Genomic DNA, 16,568 nt, shown 5'->3' with positions numbered 1-16,568 from the left:
AACTATTTAGCCAGCGAAACTCAGTCACGACACTAAACACAAACACACACGCGTTTTTACCAGGGTAAACAGTAACGAAGAGCCGCGCTAAAATCAAATGAGAAAGTAAACACTCACAGACTGATGTTCTCTCCTGTTGTTCTAATGCTTCTTCTAACAACTATTAGCAAATGCCTAGAATAAGTACTTTAACTGGCTTTGGCCACGCCCAACTATTTAGCCAGCGAAACTCAGTCACGACACTAAACACAAACACACACGCGTTTTTACCAGGGTAAACAGTAACGAAGAGCCGCGCTAAAATCAAATGAGAAAGTAAACACTCACAGACTGATGTTCTCTCCTGTTGTTCTAATGCTTCTTCTAACAACTATTAGCAAATGCCTCGAATAAGTACTTTAACTGGCTTTGGCCACGCCCAACTATTTAGCCAGCGAAACTCAGTCACGACACTAAACACAAACACTCACGCGTTTTTACCAGGGTAAACAGTAACGAAGAGCCGCGCTAAAATCAAATGAGAAAGTAAACACTCACAGACTGATGTTCTCTCCTGTTGTTCTAATGCTTCTTCATGCTTCTAGTTAAAATGTTAAGTATAGAAACTGAAAACAAGATTCGATTTTTAAAACAATCATATTATGAAGTGGGACCAAGGGCTACCAGATTGCTAGCAAAAAGATTAAAAAAGCAACAGGCTGATAGAACAAGTCACAAAATACGAGATATAGTCACAAACCAGATGACCTATGAACCCAAAAAGAATGATTGAATCTAATTTTAGGAACTACTATAAAAATCTGTACAGCCAACCTCCATCATCCACCACTGACCAAATGAGAACGTTTCTAGAGAATCTTGAATTACCAGGGAAGTTACCAATTATTAATTGGGAAGAAACAAAATGACCTTTTGAGCTCACCTATTACAGTATCAGAAATAGAGAAAGCAGTCAGTAGATTAAGAGCGAAAAAATCTCCGGGTAGTGACGGCCTACCAGCTGAATGGTACAAAACATTCAGGGAGCATCTTATACCATTACTTGTATCATCTTTTAATTATACACTTGACCATGGCAAACTACCACCATCCTGGAAGGAAGCAGTAATAACAGTGATCCCTAAGGGGATTAACAAGGAGACCTGCTCAGGATACAGACCGATATCTATACTTAATGTAGATTATAAATTATACACTTCAATTTTGAACAAGAGTTTTGAACAATTTATGAACGACATCATAGTGGAGGATCAAACAGGTTTTATTAAGTCTTGACGCAGAGAAGGCATTTGACTGTGTTAATTGGGCATTTCTATATCAGATACTTAAAGAATTTGGATTGAATAAGAAGGCTGTTCAATGTATTAGTCTATGTGAGTCTAACTGAGAGTATACATTTAGAAAGATCTACCAGACAAGGTTGCTGCCTATCACCAACACTGTTCGCAATTTTTATAGAGTCCCTGGCGCAAGCAATTAGGCAGAATACAGATCTGAGAGGGATAAGGGTTGGGAATGAAGACCACATCATTGGTCTTTTTGCTGAGGATGTGATCTGCTATTTAGGAGACCCAGACACATTCCTTCCAATATTAGTTAATCAACTCGAGGCGTTCGGTTTCTATTCAGGTTATAAGTTAAACTCTGCCAAAACACAGCTCTTAACATTGAACTATTTACCATCCAAAAATATACAACAAAAATACAATCTCAATTGGAATGCGACTACAATGAAATACCTTGGGGTTGCCTTAACAAGAGGAATGGATGATCTATATGAGACCAACTATGTTAAAGTGGATAAATCCATTAGAAATGATATAGAGAGGTGGAATGTCCTTTCTCTGGACTTTAGTTCCCGGATAGAGACTTTAAAAATGAGCATCCTCCCTCGACTCCTCTACCTCTTCCAATCACTCCCTATTGAGATACCGGAGAATCATTTTAGAAAGTGGGATAAAGTTATCTCTAGGTTTATATCGAATGGTCAAAGGCCAAGAATCAAATATGAAACTTTACAGCTTGGAAAACATGAAGGAGGTATGGCGCTCCCAAATCTTAAGGAATATTTTCATGCAGCACAACTTAGACCTTTAGTCTGCTGGTGTGCTAAGGATTACGAGGCTAAATGGAAAAAAACCTAGAGCAGTATGTACAAATATTGTACATACTGGGGAAATATATAATATATATATAGGGAAATTCAAAGTCTTATTGGGGATGAATGGGAAGCTAAGGATTTATGTAAACAGATTGATACTATCAGCCAGTTTTCATTAAAATTGTGGTTCAGCATAGTAAGAAAATATAAATTAGAGGCAGATCTCCCTCTACTTAGATGGATAGCTTATGACAGACACTTCACCCCGAATACTCTTGACCAGAGATTCCAACAGTGGATACTGAACGGAATAACAGCACTGTGTACAGTAACGAAGGACGGGAATTTTATGAGTTTTCAAGAGATGAAACAAAACGTTACATTATACAATCAGGATCATTTCAGATACTTACAATTGAGGGATTTTTATAAGAAAGAAGTAAAACCAAAAGTAAATCTGGGGAAAAACTGTATAATTAGAACTATAATAGGAATATACAACTCAAGGAAGTGCAGAATAATATCTACATTATATCAGCAACTGATGGAGAGGAAGGGAAATACAACGTCATATGTTAAGCAGTAGTGGGGAAAAAGAGCTAGGTATGAATATATCTGAAGAAGACTGGTTACATATATGGAATACACAACAAACTACCACATCGTCTCGTATATGGAGGGAATTCTATTGGTAAAATGTAATACGATTTTTAATTTTTTCACCTAAAATTAAGAGCAAATTTTTGTCAGTACCACAACCATGTTGGAGACAGTGTGGAGTGGTAAATGTAAACCATTCGCATGTCTTTTGGCTCTGCCCTGTTATTACACAGTTTTGGGAGGATGTTCACTTGGTTATTGTTGGAATCCTGGGTTATGATATACCTAAGTCATGTTCAGTGCTGTATTTTGGTAATATGAAAGGAAACATTGTGTCAAAAGAAGACCGATACCTGTTTAAAATTTTGTTAGCAACATGTAAAAAGGCCATTACGAAAAGATGGTACAAGCCGGACCCCCCAACATGAGACGAATGGCTGAAACTAGTATCTGAAATAAGTGTAATGGAATGGTTGACTCATAAGATAAGAGTTCAAGAGGATCAATGCGCAAATAATTGGGGAAAATTGACTGTATTTACATCTCAACGACAGGAAGAGGTCTGAAGTTGATGTATCTCATTCACCAAATTGTAATGTTAAGGCAATCCAGATTGTTCATAGTTGTTGTTTTTTTTGTTGTTTTTTTTGTGGTGGTTGGTTGGTTCGTGTGTTTGTTTGTTTTAATATTTATAATTTTGTATATATGTGATGAAACTATAAAAAAAAAGAAGAAAAAAAAGTCATGGAGATGGTAGTAGCTGAGCAGCTGACAGCGTTTCTAAGTAACAATGAACTTTTGGATAAGTATCAGTCTGGTTTTAGAAAGATGCACTCTACTGAGACTGCGTTCCTCAAAGTGTCTAATGAAGTATAGATTGCTGCTGACTCTGGAAGGTACTCAGTATCGGTTCTATCGGATTTATTATCAGCTTTCGATACAGTGAACCACAAAATACTGTTGAATAGATTAGAAAAAGAGTTTGGTATCGTTGGGTCTGTTTTAAAGTGGTTTTCCTCTTACTTGAGTGACAGAACTTTTTCTGTATATGTAATGGTATTCTGTCTGAAGCCACTTCATTCTTGAATGGTGTTCCCCAGGGCTCTGTCCTAGGTCCACTTTTGTTTTTACTGTACATTACCCCTTTGGGAATTTTTTTAGCCATTTTAACAATGTGTCATACCATTTTTATACTGATGATATACAGTTGTATTGCTCGTTTAATGGCTCCGAGTTTCACAAACTTAAAGATTTATTGGAATGTTTTTCTTCTGTTAAATTGTGGCTTGCTAGTAACTGTCTTCAATTAAATTCGGAAAATACTGAAACCCTAATTGTTACCCCAGACAATAAAATACCATCCATCCTTCAAAACCTTGGTTCTCTGAGCTCCTCTGTCCAGTCGAGCATCAGAAACCTACAGTAGGTGTCTGGTTTGACCAGTCAATGTCTTTGGACTGCCATTCTAGACTTTTGGTCAAAAATTGTTTTTATCATCTAAGAAATATTGCAAAATTGAAGGCAATTTTATCGGACTCTGATCTCGAGATGGTTAATCCATGCTTTTATTTCTTCACGTTTAGATTACTGTAACTCTCTTTTTATTTTTTGTAACAAATCTACTTTAAATCGTCTTCAAATGGTTCAAAATGCTGCGGCAAGGCTTCTAACAAGATCTGTCAGAAGGACACATCACACCCATTTTGTCCTCCCTACACTGGCTACCCATCAAATTTCATATTAATCGACCACAGACTTACTAAAGTTTATTATAGTAATTCGTATTGATCGGCCACAGTTTACTAAAAAAAATGAAAACATTTTTTTGTAAACTTTTCGAGTTCCTTCAGGGCATGACACATAAAGAGTTACGTAACAACACGCTAATACGTTTGTAAAATATAGCATTTTATGATAAAACTCTAAATGATTTTATGATTCAGTTTTATCATTTTTGAGAAAACCGTTCAGAATTCACAAGCAAATATAACCATTTTTCATATCTCCTGACCAGTAGGTGGCGCTCTGCTTGAAATGACATGTACTAAGACTGTTCTCAATCCACTAAGCATTGCAGAGATGAAGCCTCGCATCCATTTTGATGTGCCTTTCATCAAATTCGTTTGCGCATTATTCAAGAATGGTTGGGTTAATCAAAAAGCTTTTAATAACATTTTGCCTGCATGGTCTGAAGATGATTTGAGACAATTTTGGTGAAGATCAAATTAACCGTCTAGGTTTTTTCGGAAAGTTCAAAATGGTGGGAAATGTTTCATGATTGAATCGTCATGAGCCAAGGAATCAAGGAAAAATAATTTTGTTTCTAGCCCTTACAGTTCAAAAGTTATTAGCATAAACATAAGTGAAACTTTGGACAGTTGGTGGCGCTAGAGGATTGAGATGGAGACTCCAAAATTGCTTTTAGTATTGTTGAGGCTGTCATCTATCCGTGAAGAAGAAGAACAAGAAGAAGAAAAAAACTAATGGATAGAAACATCAGTTATAATTGCTCCAAAGAATTTTGAGGAGAAAAATAGAAGACTTTTATTATTCAGCTCAATTCAGTTCAAGTTTTGTTCAACTCCTCATCCCCTACAGTGGCAACCAAACAATGTGATACAAACACCTAAAAAACAGCTGAAATATACTGTGTTGTGTTGCAGACAAGTGAAGGAGAAGAACCCAACTCAGTCTGTGAACCCAGGCCAAGCAGGAGACATGACTCCCGATACTCAAACACAGGTGAGACTCTCACAGATGATATCTTCCCTCAGAAACTGAACATGGCTTTATATTGCTGATTTATTCACACACCCAGCTTATTTTGGATTTGTAGATTGGAGTTGTAGATTGAAGTCAATTTTCTATATGTGTAGACAAACTATCTTAGTATGGATTCCTTATCCTGGTCTTTCATGGCATTTCCCAAATGGGAAGAGTGTATCACACTGACCAGTCTTTGTCAGGAGAACTGTTCTATCAGTAACTCGGCTTTGTTTGTCTTTATTTAAAGGGAAAAGCAGCTCCAATAATCTTCTGGTGGAGTTATAGCAAAGAGCTTCACTTACTTCTCCAGCGTATCTTGATCACTCCGTGTTTCCAATAAAAATATGAAAAGTACAACTGTTTATGTGCTAGTTTAGTGTGTTTGTCTATAATTATGATGAATTCTGAAGATAGATATGAAGGATATACATGGATATTGTGTGATAAACAGCTGTGTTCTGGATGATTCGTAGTTGGATGATTTGATGGCGGCTCTAGACAACACCAGAAAAGAGCTGGACGCCACAAGGCAGCGGCTGTCTTCTACACAGAACACTCTTTCTGAACATGACTCTGAGCTGAGCCGCTTACGAGAGGATCACAGCCGACAGCTCACAGAGATCCTGCAGTTAAAGTGAGTCTAGGAAACCTCTTTCAACAGCGCTGTCAGTGTTCATGTTCCTCTGGTTCCTTTCCTTCCATAAGTCTGTGTTCTTTACATGAGCAGCTCCTCATGTGGTACTGGTAAGAAGGCACAAAATTAGTTTCACTTTTACTGTGCTTAGATGGTGGAAATCTAAAAGGCGTTGGTCTGAAGTAGCTTCATTATTCATAGGTGTGGTTTGGGCGTAACGGGAAACAAACCAATAAGAGCTTTATATCACATTCCCTTTAAGAGCATGATGAACGAGGTGCGCTTGTTCCATGGTGCAATACTATTATAACGGCGCATTTACCAGGCGCGCTTCAGAACCGGTTCTCAGCGAGGAGATCGATGTTCTCGTCAGGCCCGTAAAAGAAAGAGAAGTGACATTGAGGATGGGACAAACCCACCCAAATTAGCTTCGGTTAAACATGCATATAATAATTTGGGTAAATGTGTAAGCTTTATGCCTATTTTCCCCATCGTCATGGACACAACAATGATTTCCCTCGTGTTTTAATATTTTTCCTTATAATAATGTATCATTTGCAAAAAGTTAAATGCATCTGTGTAGATGAGAGAATCATCTACAGTGTATGTGCTGTCACGGTTCCTCTGGTTTTCTGGTCCTGTCCCGCACTACATTTCCCAGCATTCCCCTGGATCCTCACCTGCACTCGATTCCCTCATCACCACACCTGATCTCTATCACGTCATAATCATCTCATCACCAGCCTTTATATTCTGTTTGCTCTCACTCCCTCACTGCTGGGTATTATATGTTACACATTATTCTGTTCCCTTGTGCCTTTTAAAGTTCTTGTGCAGGGCTAGTGTCTGTTGTGTTGCTAGCGAGGTGGATCCTTGTGTTATCAATAAGACATTATGAGGATCGTCCGAGAGAGGACTTCACTCTTCTTCTGTGAGTTATATGATGAGTATCGTCCGAGAGAGGACTTCACTCTTCTTCTGTGAGTTATATGATGAGGATCGTTCGAGAGAGGACTTCACTCTTCTTCTGTGAGTTATATGATGAGGATCGTCCGAGAGAGGACATCACTCTTCTTCTGTGAGTTATATTCAGTGGATTGTTTGAGAGAGGACTTCACTCTTCTTCTGTGAGTTATATTCAGTGGATCGTTTGAGAGAGGACTTCACTCTTCTTCTGTGAGTTATATGATGAAGATCGTCCGAGAGAGGACATCACTCTTCTTCTGTGAGTTTTATTCAGTGGATCGTCCGAGAGAGGACTTCACTCTTCTTCTGTGAGTTATATGATGAGGATCGTCCTAGAGAGGACTTCTCATCATATAACTCACAGAAGAAGAGTGAAGTCCTCTCTCAAAGATCCACTGAATATAACTCACAGAAGAAGAGTGATGTCCTCTCTCGGACGATCCTCATCATATAACTCACAGAAGAAGAGTGGATCGTCCGAGAGAGGACATCACTCTTCTTCTGTGAGTTATATTCAGTGGATCTTTGAGAGAGGACTTCACTCTTCTTCTGTGAGTTATATGATGAGTATCGTCCGAGAGAGGACTTCACTCTTCTTCTGTGGGTTATATGATGAGGATCGTCCGAGAGAGGACTTCACTCTTCTTCTGTGGGTTATATGATGAGGATCGTCCGAGAGAGGACATCACTCTTCTTCTGTGAGTTATATGATGAGGATCGTCCGAGAGAGGACTTCACTCTTCTTCTGTGGGTTATATGAAGAGGATCGTCCGAGAGAGGACTTAACTCTTCTTCTGTGAGTTATATGATGAGGATCGTCCGAGAGAGGACATCACTCTTCTTCTGTGAGTTATATTCAGTGGATTGTTTGAGAGAGGACTTCACTCTACTTCTGTGAGTTATATTCAGTGGATCGTTTGAGAGGACTTCACACTTCTTCTGTGAATCAATTATCTTCAGTGAGTTATGTTCTGTTGACTGTCCGAGAAAGAGGACCTCTTGTACTTCTGTGAGTTATCCTTAAGAGACATTTCAAGAATGGACTTCCTGCGTTCTATTATAGTTTAAGGTGATATTTCTGTCTGAAGACTTTTCCTAAGTTCCTGAACTTCTATTAGTCTGTGGAATTGCCTTAAATAAACTCTGTGAATTGTATCCTGGTCTTCAGCCTGGTTATATTGTGACATGTGCGTTGTTCACACTCTGTATTATGGCCAAGCATGCGCGCTTAAAATAGCATCTGAATGTACGCGCAACGCGCCACTGACTTTAGACTAGGTTTTTTCTGGTCAGTGGCGCAATTGTTTTATAGAACAGCAAAATAGCATGAGGGAAAGTTTGCGCCGGAACACGCCTCCTCTTTGCGCTGAACCGCCCCGGGGAGCGCAAGTGCATTTCTTAGTTAACCGACGTGTGTCTGTGGAGGGAAAAGTCCGCTTTGCGCGGGTGCAAAATAGGAATGATACATGCGTCAGTGTACAAAGTCATTTGCGCCGGGTGCAAGATAGGGCCCTCAGTGTTGATGGTGGGAATCATCTTTCAGAGCTATATCTATAACATTTTTATCTAGAGCCTAAAGTGCTTCGTTCAAGCTCTTTCTGCTCAATGCGTGTTGCTTCTCTCTGTCCCTCACTAAAACCGTAAAGCGCCGCATTAAACGGATAGTTCACCCAAAAATGAAAATTCTGTCAGTAATTACTCTCCCTCATGTTGTTCAACCCCGTAAGACCTTCATTCATCTTTGGGACATGAATTAAGATATTTTTCATTAAATATGAGAGTTGGATCGTTATTTTTTGGGAGTTTTTGCGCACAAAAAGTATTCTCGTCGCTTGATAAACTTAAGATTGAGCCACTGTAGACGCTTGGACTATTTTAACGATGTCTTTAATAACTTTTCGGGGAACAAGTTTCAATCCCTCAGAAGCCTATGGAGGAGTGATCCAGCTCTCAGATTTAATGAAAAATATCTTAATTTATGTTCTGAAGATGAACAAAGGTCTTACGGGGTTGAACAACATGAGGTAAATACTGACAGAATTTACATTTTTGGGTGAACTATCCCTTTAAGAGCTGCAGAAGACATGTTATTTTAACAACAGAAACAGAAACGGGTGAACATCATAATACATACTTTCACTAAAACACTGCCGAAAACGAAAATGCAGCTAATACAGTTATTTGATCTGTCATCCAGATGACTCTGACCGTTCAACTAAATCAGACTGAGACTTAAGTTAATGTGTGGCGTCTTTAGATGTGTCTTTCATACATTTAGCATTATTAATCAGCATATAAAGAGCTTTTCATAATAAACAATGCTAGAATTTGGAAAATTGTTTAGAGTTGCCAAGGAAAGAAAAACTTTTAAATTACTAGTTAACTTTGTTTTGTCCTCATTATGAGAGTTTTGATTATTAGATTATATACTAAAGTAAAATTGACCACGGACTGACTGTACAACCATTTGCATGTGGGGAAGTTTCAAGATTGAGTTGATCAGCGCCATGTTACAGGCACGGGAAACAGTGGTGCGTCTACCATTGCACTCTAAACTTAAGATTTCTAAACCTTCTTTGCTTATTAATAAGCAAGGTAGAAGATTTAACGAATCCCCTACTTTTGCTTTCAAAATACCTGGTTTGACGCCCTCTGCCTTGCAAATACTGTGTGTTATTGTCTGCTCGTACCGCTACCTTTCGCTACATGAGGGAAACGGCAGAATTTTCCTTCCAGCCACAAGAAGCCAACATCTTTTGTTCTCTAGTTTCCTGAATAATAGTCACTCGAGAGCAAAAACAACAAAGGGCGATACCGCCTCAGCATTGGACTCGCGCACGGGGCTGCTGCACTTTGCCGTGATACTCTTACTAGCTGGTGATGTCGAGCTAAATCCTGGGCCTCTCGCACCGGAGATGTTAACCTTACCGGTATCTCCAGGGAGGATGCCTGTGGCTCTAAGCGAGCTTATGTTGAGAATAATCACACCTGCTGGTCTTGGTGGGCTTGAGCCGAAACCATTAATATCAGCAGTTTCCAGTGGTCTAGTACCAAGTCTGACCTTACTGGCGGCTCGTAGCAGACTAGCATCGTTAACCGGGGGACAAAGACAACCAGCAGTATTATACGGATCAGAACGGGCAGCCGGGGGATTATTATTAACATCAGTGGCATTAAATGGGATCGCGACGGCGGCTATCAGACCAGTAGCTGAGAGGTTAACGATGTTAGCTGGGAAGTTAACACCACCAGCAGTTATCAATGGATCATCACTGGGGCTAACAACATCAGCGGCTCCCAGCGGGTTGGAAGCAGTGGAAAAAATGTTACCAGCAGCTCCTAGCAGACCAGCCCATAGGATAACTCCATCAGCGGCTTCCAGTGTGGTAGCGATGACGGCCGCCGGCCCAGCAGTTGAGAGGTTTTCCCCGTCACCGGTGTTATTTATGGGGCTAACACCATCAACGGCTAGCAGCAGTTTAGTGCCAAGGCTATCTTCACTAGCGGTATGTAGTGACTACTCAAACATCAATGACTGCACAAAGGTAAAATTCAGAAACCCTGTACTAAAAAAACATAGCAGAAATAAAATATTCCAGACTCTCAATCAATCGAGAACAATCTGGGACTCTACTTATAAACCTAAGGGACTGTTGTGTTGACATATAAATGTTAGAAGTCTCGGAAATAAGCGTGAACAACTAGAGCACATCCTAGGTGATTCAAATATTGATTGTCTAGGAATATCTGAAACTTGGTTGAAACCAACATCAGCTGAAGCACTGGTAGCTATGCCTGGGTATCAGGTGTTTAGAAAGGACAGGGTGAAAGGCAAAGGTGGCGGAGTATTGCTGTATGTTAGAAATGCCTGGACTTGTAGACAGCTAGAATGGTCAACTGATATTACATTTGATTGTGTTGGTGTGGAAATCACTCTATCAAGTGAAATGTCTTTTATTTTAATGTCTATATCGACACCCATCCATGAAGGTAGATTTTTATGATCAGCTAAAAAACGTGTTGAAATCCTGTGACCAAAACAACGAGATTATACTTATAGGTGATTTTAATATAAATTGGGATGATAAACATGGTAGGAAAAATCTCAAACGATCCACAGATTATTGGAACTTAGAACAGCTTGTTGAAATGCCAACCAGAATAACAAATAACTCTCAGACAAGAATAGATCTTCTGTTCAGCAATAAGCCAGATCGAATTATTAAGACTTTTAACTTTTTTACTGGTTTATCAGACCACAACATGATTTTATTTTCTAGGAAGCTTTCAAAAAAGAGGTATCTAAAAATAAATAGTGCTCTTCATTCCACCAATGTTAAATTAAATTTTATACCTAAGTATCAAACACAGAATCTTAATACAGCCTTGAAAATGGTTGATTGGGAGGAAATATTACGCTCAAATGATATAGAAAGCAGTTGTAATTCTTTTAACAACAAGCTTAAAGAGGTAATGTCCTCCTTTACCCATAGTGGGAGTGGTAGGGTCAGGAAGAAAAATAATCTACCATGGTTAAATCCAACTTGTAAAAATTTATTAAAAATAAGAGATGTGTTGCTTAAACAATATCTGAAATCTGGTTTGTCCACTGACAGGGAAAAATGCACACATGCACGTAATAAAGTTACACAAACCTTAAGAAAAGCTAAAGCAGACTTTTTTGTTTCCATTATAGAAAGTACAAGAGGTAATGGGAAAAAAACATGGCAAATTTTGAATAAATTATTAGGTAAACACAATAAAAAGGAAATTAAAGCCATTGAGTTAGCCGTGGATAATGCCCTGATTAGAGATCCTACGATTGTGGCAAACACTTTTAATAATTACTTTATAGATAGTATATCTGAAATAACAAGGTCATTCGTTCCTTCTAAAATTTTACCGCGACTATTAAATGAAGATCAGCCTATTTTTCAGATACAACACATAACAGAGGTAGAGGTAATAAAGATCATTGCTGCTCTCAAAAACTCCAAAGCTAGGGATGTCCATGGTCTTGACATTAACTTTTTAAAAACCTATAACGATGCCTTGGTACAACCTATTACCTTTATGGTTAATCAATCAATCAGTCAAAGGGCAGTTCCGTCAACTTGGAAAGAGGCCATCATTACACCCATCTTTAAATCAGGATCAAAAACAGAGGTCGTTAACTACCGTCCAATTAGCATCCTGTCAATAGTCTCTAAAGTTGCTGAAAAGTGGATAGCAAAACAACTTGTTGAACATCTGGATAAAGGTTTTACCCCACTGCATCGTATGCAGTTCGGTTTCCGGCCCAACCACTCCACTGAGACAGCTAATTGCTTTCTGATTGAACAGATGAAGTATTTATTGGATAGGGGTCCTTGTGTAGGAGCTGTATTTTTAGACCTTAAAAAGGCTTTTGATACAGTCAACCATCAAGTACTGTTGACCAAACTTACACATTTTAACTTTTCTACAGATGCTATATCATGGTTTCAATCATATTTATCAAACAGAACACAATGTGTTAATATAGATGGTGTTAAATCTCCTTCCCTTAGCAATCATGTTGGAGTCCCACAGGGCTCAAATCTTGGTCCTCTATTGTTCTCTATGTACATTAATGATCTTCCAGCTGCTTGTTTGGACTGTAATGTGCAGATGTATGCGGATGACGCTGTGATTTTCACTCATGGTAAAGATAAAAAGATAATAAAAGTTCAAAACTGGCTAAATCAAATTTGTCTCACTCTTAATACTAAAAAGACTGTTGTGATGATGTTTACAAAAAAAAAAAAACCTCTGTGAGGCCAAATACTTTAAAAACTGAATGTAAGACACTCACTGAACAATTGCCAACAGGAAGTAGATTGTAGCAATGTTCAGGGAAGAAGGAGGCGGGAACCGGCGAACAATCAATATATACTTTATTTAAAATAAAATAAACAAACTAAAATACCGCCAGCAGCCCCTCGCGGACGACTGCTGGCTTACCAAAAATAAACATAACGGCCAGCAGCCCCTCGCGGACGACTGCTGGCTAAAATAAAACAAAAACACAGCCCTGTTCCTCTCTCGATCATCAACGTCGTCGCTCCTCCTTTATGCTTCCGCTCCTCCGTGAGAGATGCGAGACCAATTATCTCATTATCAATCGCACCACCGGCCTCGCGCCGTTCTCTCACGTCCCTCGGCCGTCCTGTTCGCCACATAGATCTTCTGTGTTTTTGGGAGGGGAGGAATTGGAGTTGGTAGCCCAGTTCAAGTACCTTGGGGTTATACTAGATTCAAACCTCACTTTCAAAAAGCACATACAAAAAGTAACCAATGTTATACAATTTAATTTACAAAATTACAAACAAATTAGGTCTTACATTACAACCGATGCTGCTAAATCCTATCTCCATTGTGTGATTTTTTCCCACATTGAATATTGCTTAACAGTTTGGTCTTTTGCTGGAGTTACTGCATTAAAACCCATTAATCAACTATATAAAAAAGCAGTTAAGATATTTGACAGGAAACCACAGTCGTTTCACCTTTGTCCAATTCTTGAGAAGTATCAACTCCTAAATTTTGAAAATCTAAAAAAATTTAAAAGTAGCTGTCTAATTTATAAATCTATGAATGGAATCGCCCCACCACCCCTGGGGGATTTTATTAAAAAGAGAAATAGTGAGACTAGGACTAGATCATTTACCCGGGGGGATTGTGAAGTACCATTTAGAAAATCTTCGTTTGCTCAAAATGTCCTCTCTATTAAAGGCTGCACAAATTGGAACAGTATGCCAAAGGAAATTAGAGATAGCCCTACTTTTGTTTCATTTAAGAAACATCTTAAAAGATGGCTGAATAACAATCAAAAATGTAATCATTTGGTATGAAGGTAGAATTTGATAGGGAGTTTCATTTATATATTTATGATAAGCACTTTGGGATGTCTACGCACAGACATTTATGTGCTTTGAATGGATATTGCAATGAATTCTCTATAAAGTATAGGAACTTTTTTATTTATTTGTTCATTTTTTTTGTTTTTTTGTTTTTGTTGGTTTTTAGCCCTATATGTGTTTTGTTGATATGTATATTGTTTGTTTGTTTTTTGGTTTGTATTTGTCTATGTTTGGGACTACGGATGGAAATTAGCATTGTGCTAAATCCGACGTATTTACATTCAACTTTTATTGTACGTTCATGAATATGCATTGTCCCATATAAATAAATAAATAAATAAAATAAATAAATAAAATAAAATGGTCCACACTTTTCTTAAGAGCTAAACCTGAAGCTCATGTGTTTCTCAGTCCCACGGCGTTCTGTGTAACAAACACAAATCTAAATCTAAAATAAATAAATAGCCTGTTAAAACATATGATCTAACCTTTTTATATTCATATCCAGTAGGGAGAAATATTTACTTTTAATATAAACTTGTTTTGTGTAAGTTCTTGGGCATCACTGTTTCGGCTCTCTGGCCCGAGAATACTCTGATGACTATACGGAGTGTTTAGGCTTTTGTCTTTCTTTTACAAAACTACTACGGATGCCTCAATGGAAATTTGTAACTGTTCAAATAAAGAAAGGAGATGTAGAGACCAGAGCTCTGGGAACTTTAATTGAAAACTCCTGATCTAGGCATTCACGGCATGTTGGGATTAATTACGAGATTCTGTCTTGTAAAAAACGATCGGCCACAGATCTGAACTAGTTAATAATCACGTCCTTTTATTTGATACGCGGTCTCTTAACTTGCAAATTACTTTTATCTTACACTTGCTTGGCATTGTTGCGAATGTGAAAAGCTAAATAGTCTCCACCGGCTAGAGTTAAATTATAATGTGATTACAAGGTGTGTATAATTCAAACTACTTTTAACTCCCAACCAAATGACACTGACAATACTGCTGTTAAAGGGATAGTTCACTTAAAAATGAAAATTCTGTCATCATTTACTCGCCCTCAAGTTGTTTCAAACCTGTATGAGTTTCTTTCCTCTGTTGAACACAAAGGAAGATATTTTGAAGAATGTCTGTAACCCAACAGTTAACAGTAGCCATTGATTTCCACAGTATTTTATTTTCCTACTATAGAACTCAATGGAGTCCATCAACTGTTACCGACGCTCTTCAAAATATTTTCTTTTGTGTTCAGCAGAAGAAAGAAACTCATACAGGTTTGAAACAACTTGAGGGCGAGTAAATGATGACAGAATTGTCATTTTTTAAGTGAACTATTCCTTTAAATCCGCACATGTGCTGTTCTCCCTCTCTTCTGAACACTTCTCCTCATTATAGCTCACGGTAATGGTTGCCAGATACCTATAAAAACTAACCTAATAAATAAAGTGAACTCATTTGTGCTCTGGGAAATAAATTGTGTTCTCAAAACAATGCCTTTGAATATGCACTGAAAAATGCAAACACAAATAAAAGAAACGAATATAAACAATAGCCCACAAAGGGAAAGTGGCTTCATACCTGCAGAATCACAGACAAAAGAATGCCTTCGTGGTTTTTATAGTCGTTGCGGTTGAGTCAAACTCTCTCTCTCTCTCTCTGTGTGTGTGTGTGTGTGTGTGTGTGTGTGTGTGTGTGTGTGTGTGTGTTTGTGTGTGTGTTTGTGTGTGTGTTTGTGTGTGTGTTTGTGTGTGTGTGTGTGTGTGTGTGTGTGTGTGTGTGTGTGTGTGTGTGTGTGTGTGTGTGTGTGTGTGTGTGTGTGTGTGTGTGTGTGTGTGTGTGTGTGTGTGTGTGTGTGTGTGTGTGTGTGTGTGTGTGTGTGTGTGTGTGTGTGTGTGTGTGTGTGTGTGTGTGTGTGTGTGTGTGTGTGTGTGTGTGTGTGTGTGTGTGTGTGTGTGTGTGTGTGTGTGTGTGTGTGTGTGTGTGTGTGTGTGTGTGTGTGTGTGTGTGTGTGTGTGTGTGTGTGTGTGTGTGTGTGGGATATGGATATGGATATGGATATGTTTAGAGATGTCTAATGATTAGGCAGTGGTTTGTTAAGATTCCCTGCTGGATCTTCTGGACAGAATCGCGCACCAAATAGAGTCTAAATTCTTCCGATTACAGGAAGAGAGCAGGGGTTTGTGAGTTATCACCGAAACACTCCTGCTGTGTTCTTGATTGTGTGTGTTTACTGTATTTCGTGTTTGTGTCTGCTTGTATTTAAGTAATGATTTACCGTATGCCGTACCCCCCCCCCTCACCTTCCCATCAGACATCAGGCTCTTCTGGCCGTCGGTGCACAGGATCCACGAGAGCTTTCTCCCGTCAGGAGTGTGTCGACTCCTGAAGACGTGATGACCTTGAGGAGAGAGAAGGAGAGGTTCAGGAATCCCCCAAAACAGCAGGTCATTTCTTTCCCTGTCCTTTTATTCTTCCAGTGTAAGTGAATAATATATATGAAGTTCCTAATCATGCAGTCCTGTCAATCATCACTACAAGCGCATATAAGCCGCAGTCAATAGATTATATACTATAGACACTAAAACACACCCATAACACACCTCTCTGGAACAAC

The 16,568-nt window shown here is 38.7% G+C and overlaps 1 protein-coding gene across 1 annotated transcript in view; it reads left to right on the top strand.

Annotated features, from left to right (window-relative positions):
* The window catches only part of LOC143724529 (ERC protein 2), a 95,597-nt gene that overhangs the window by 47,309 nt on the left and 31,720 nt on the right, over nt 1-16,568 (top strand). Inside the window, exons 9-11 of the mRNA XM_077217645.1 lie at nt 5,365-5,443; nt 5,941-6,101; nt 16,266-16,398. Of these exons, the coding sequence (XP_077073760.1) occupies nt 5,365-5,443; nt 5,941-6,101; nt 16,266-16,398 (373 nt within the window). The remainder of the gene's footprint in view (nt 1-5,364; nt 5,444-5,940; nt 6,102-16,265; nt 16,399-16,568) is intronic.

This window comes from Siphateles boraxobius, unplaced genomic scaffold (genome assembly GCF_051911475.1).
Source record: "Siphateles boraxobius isolate OS27281-9 unplaced genomic scaffold, OSU_SipBor_1 75, whole genome shotgun sequence".
Classification (NCBI taxonomy): domain Eukaryota; kingdom Metazoa; phylum Chordata; class Actinopteri; order Cypriniformes; family Leuciscidae; genus Siphateles; species Siphateles boraxobius.
This window is presented reverse-complemented; position numbering and strand designations above follow the sequence as displayed.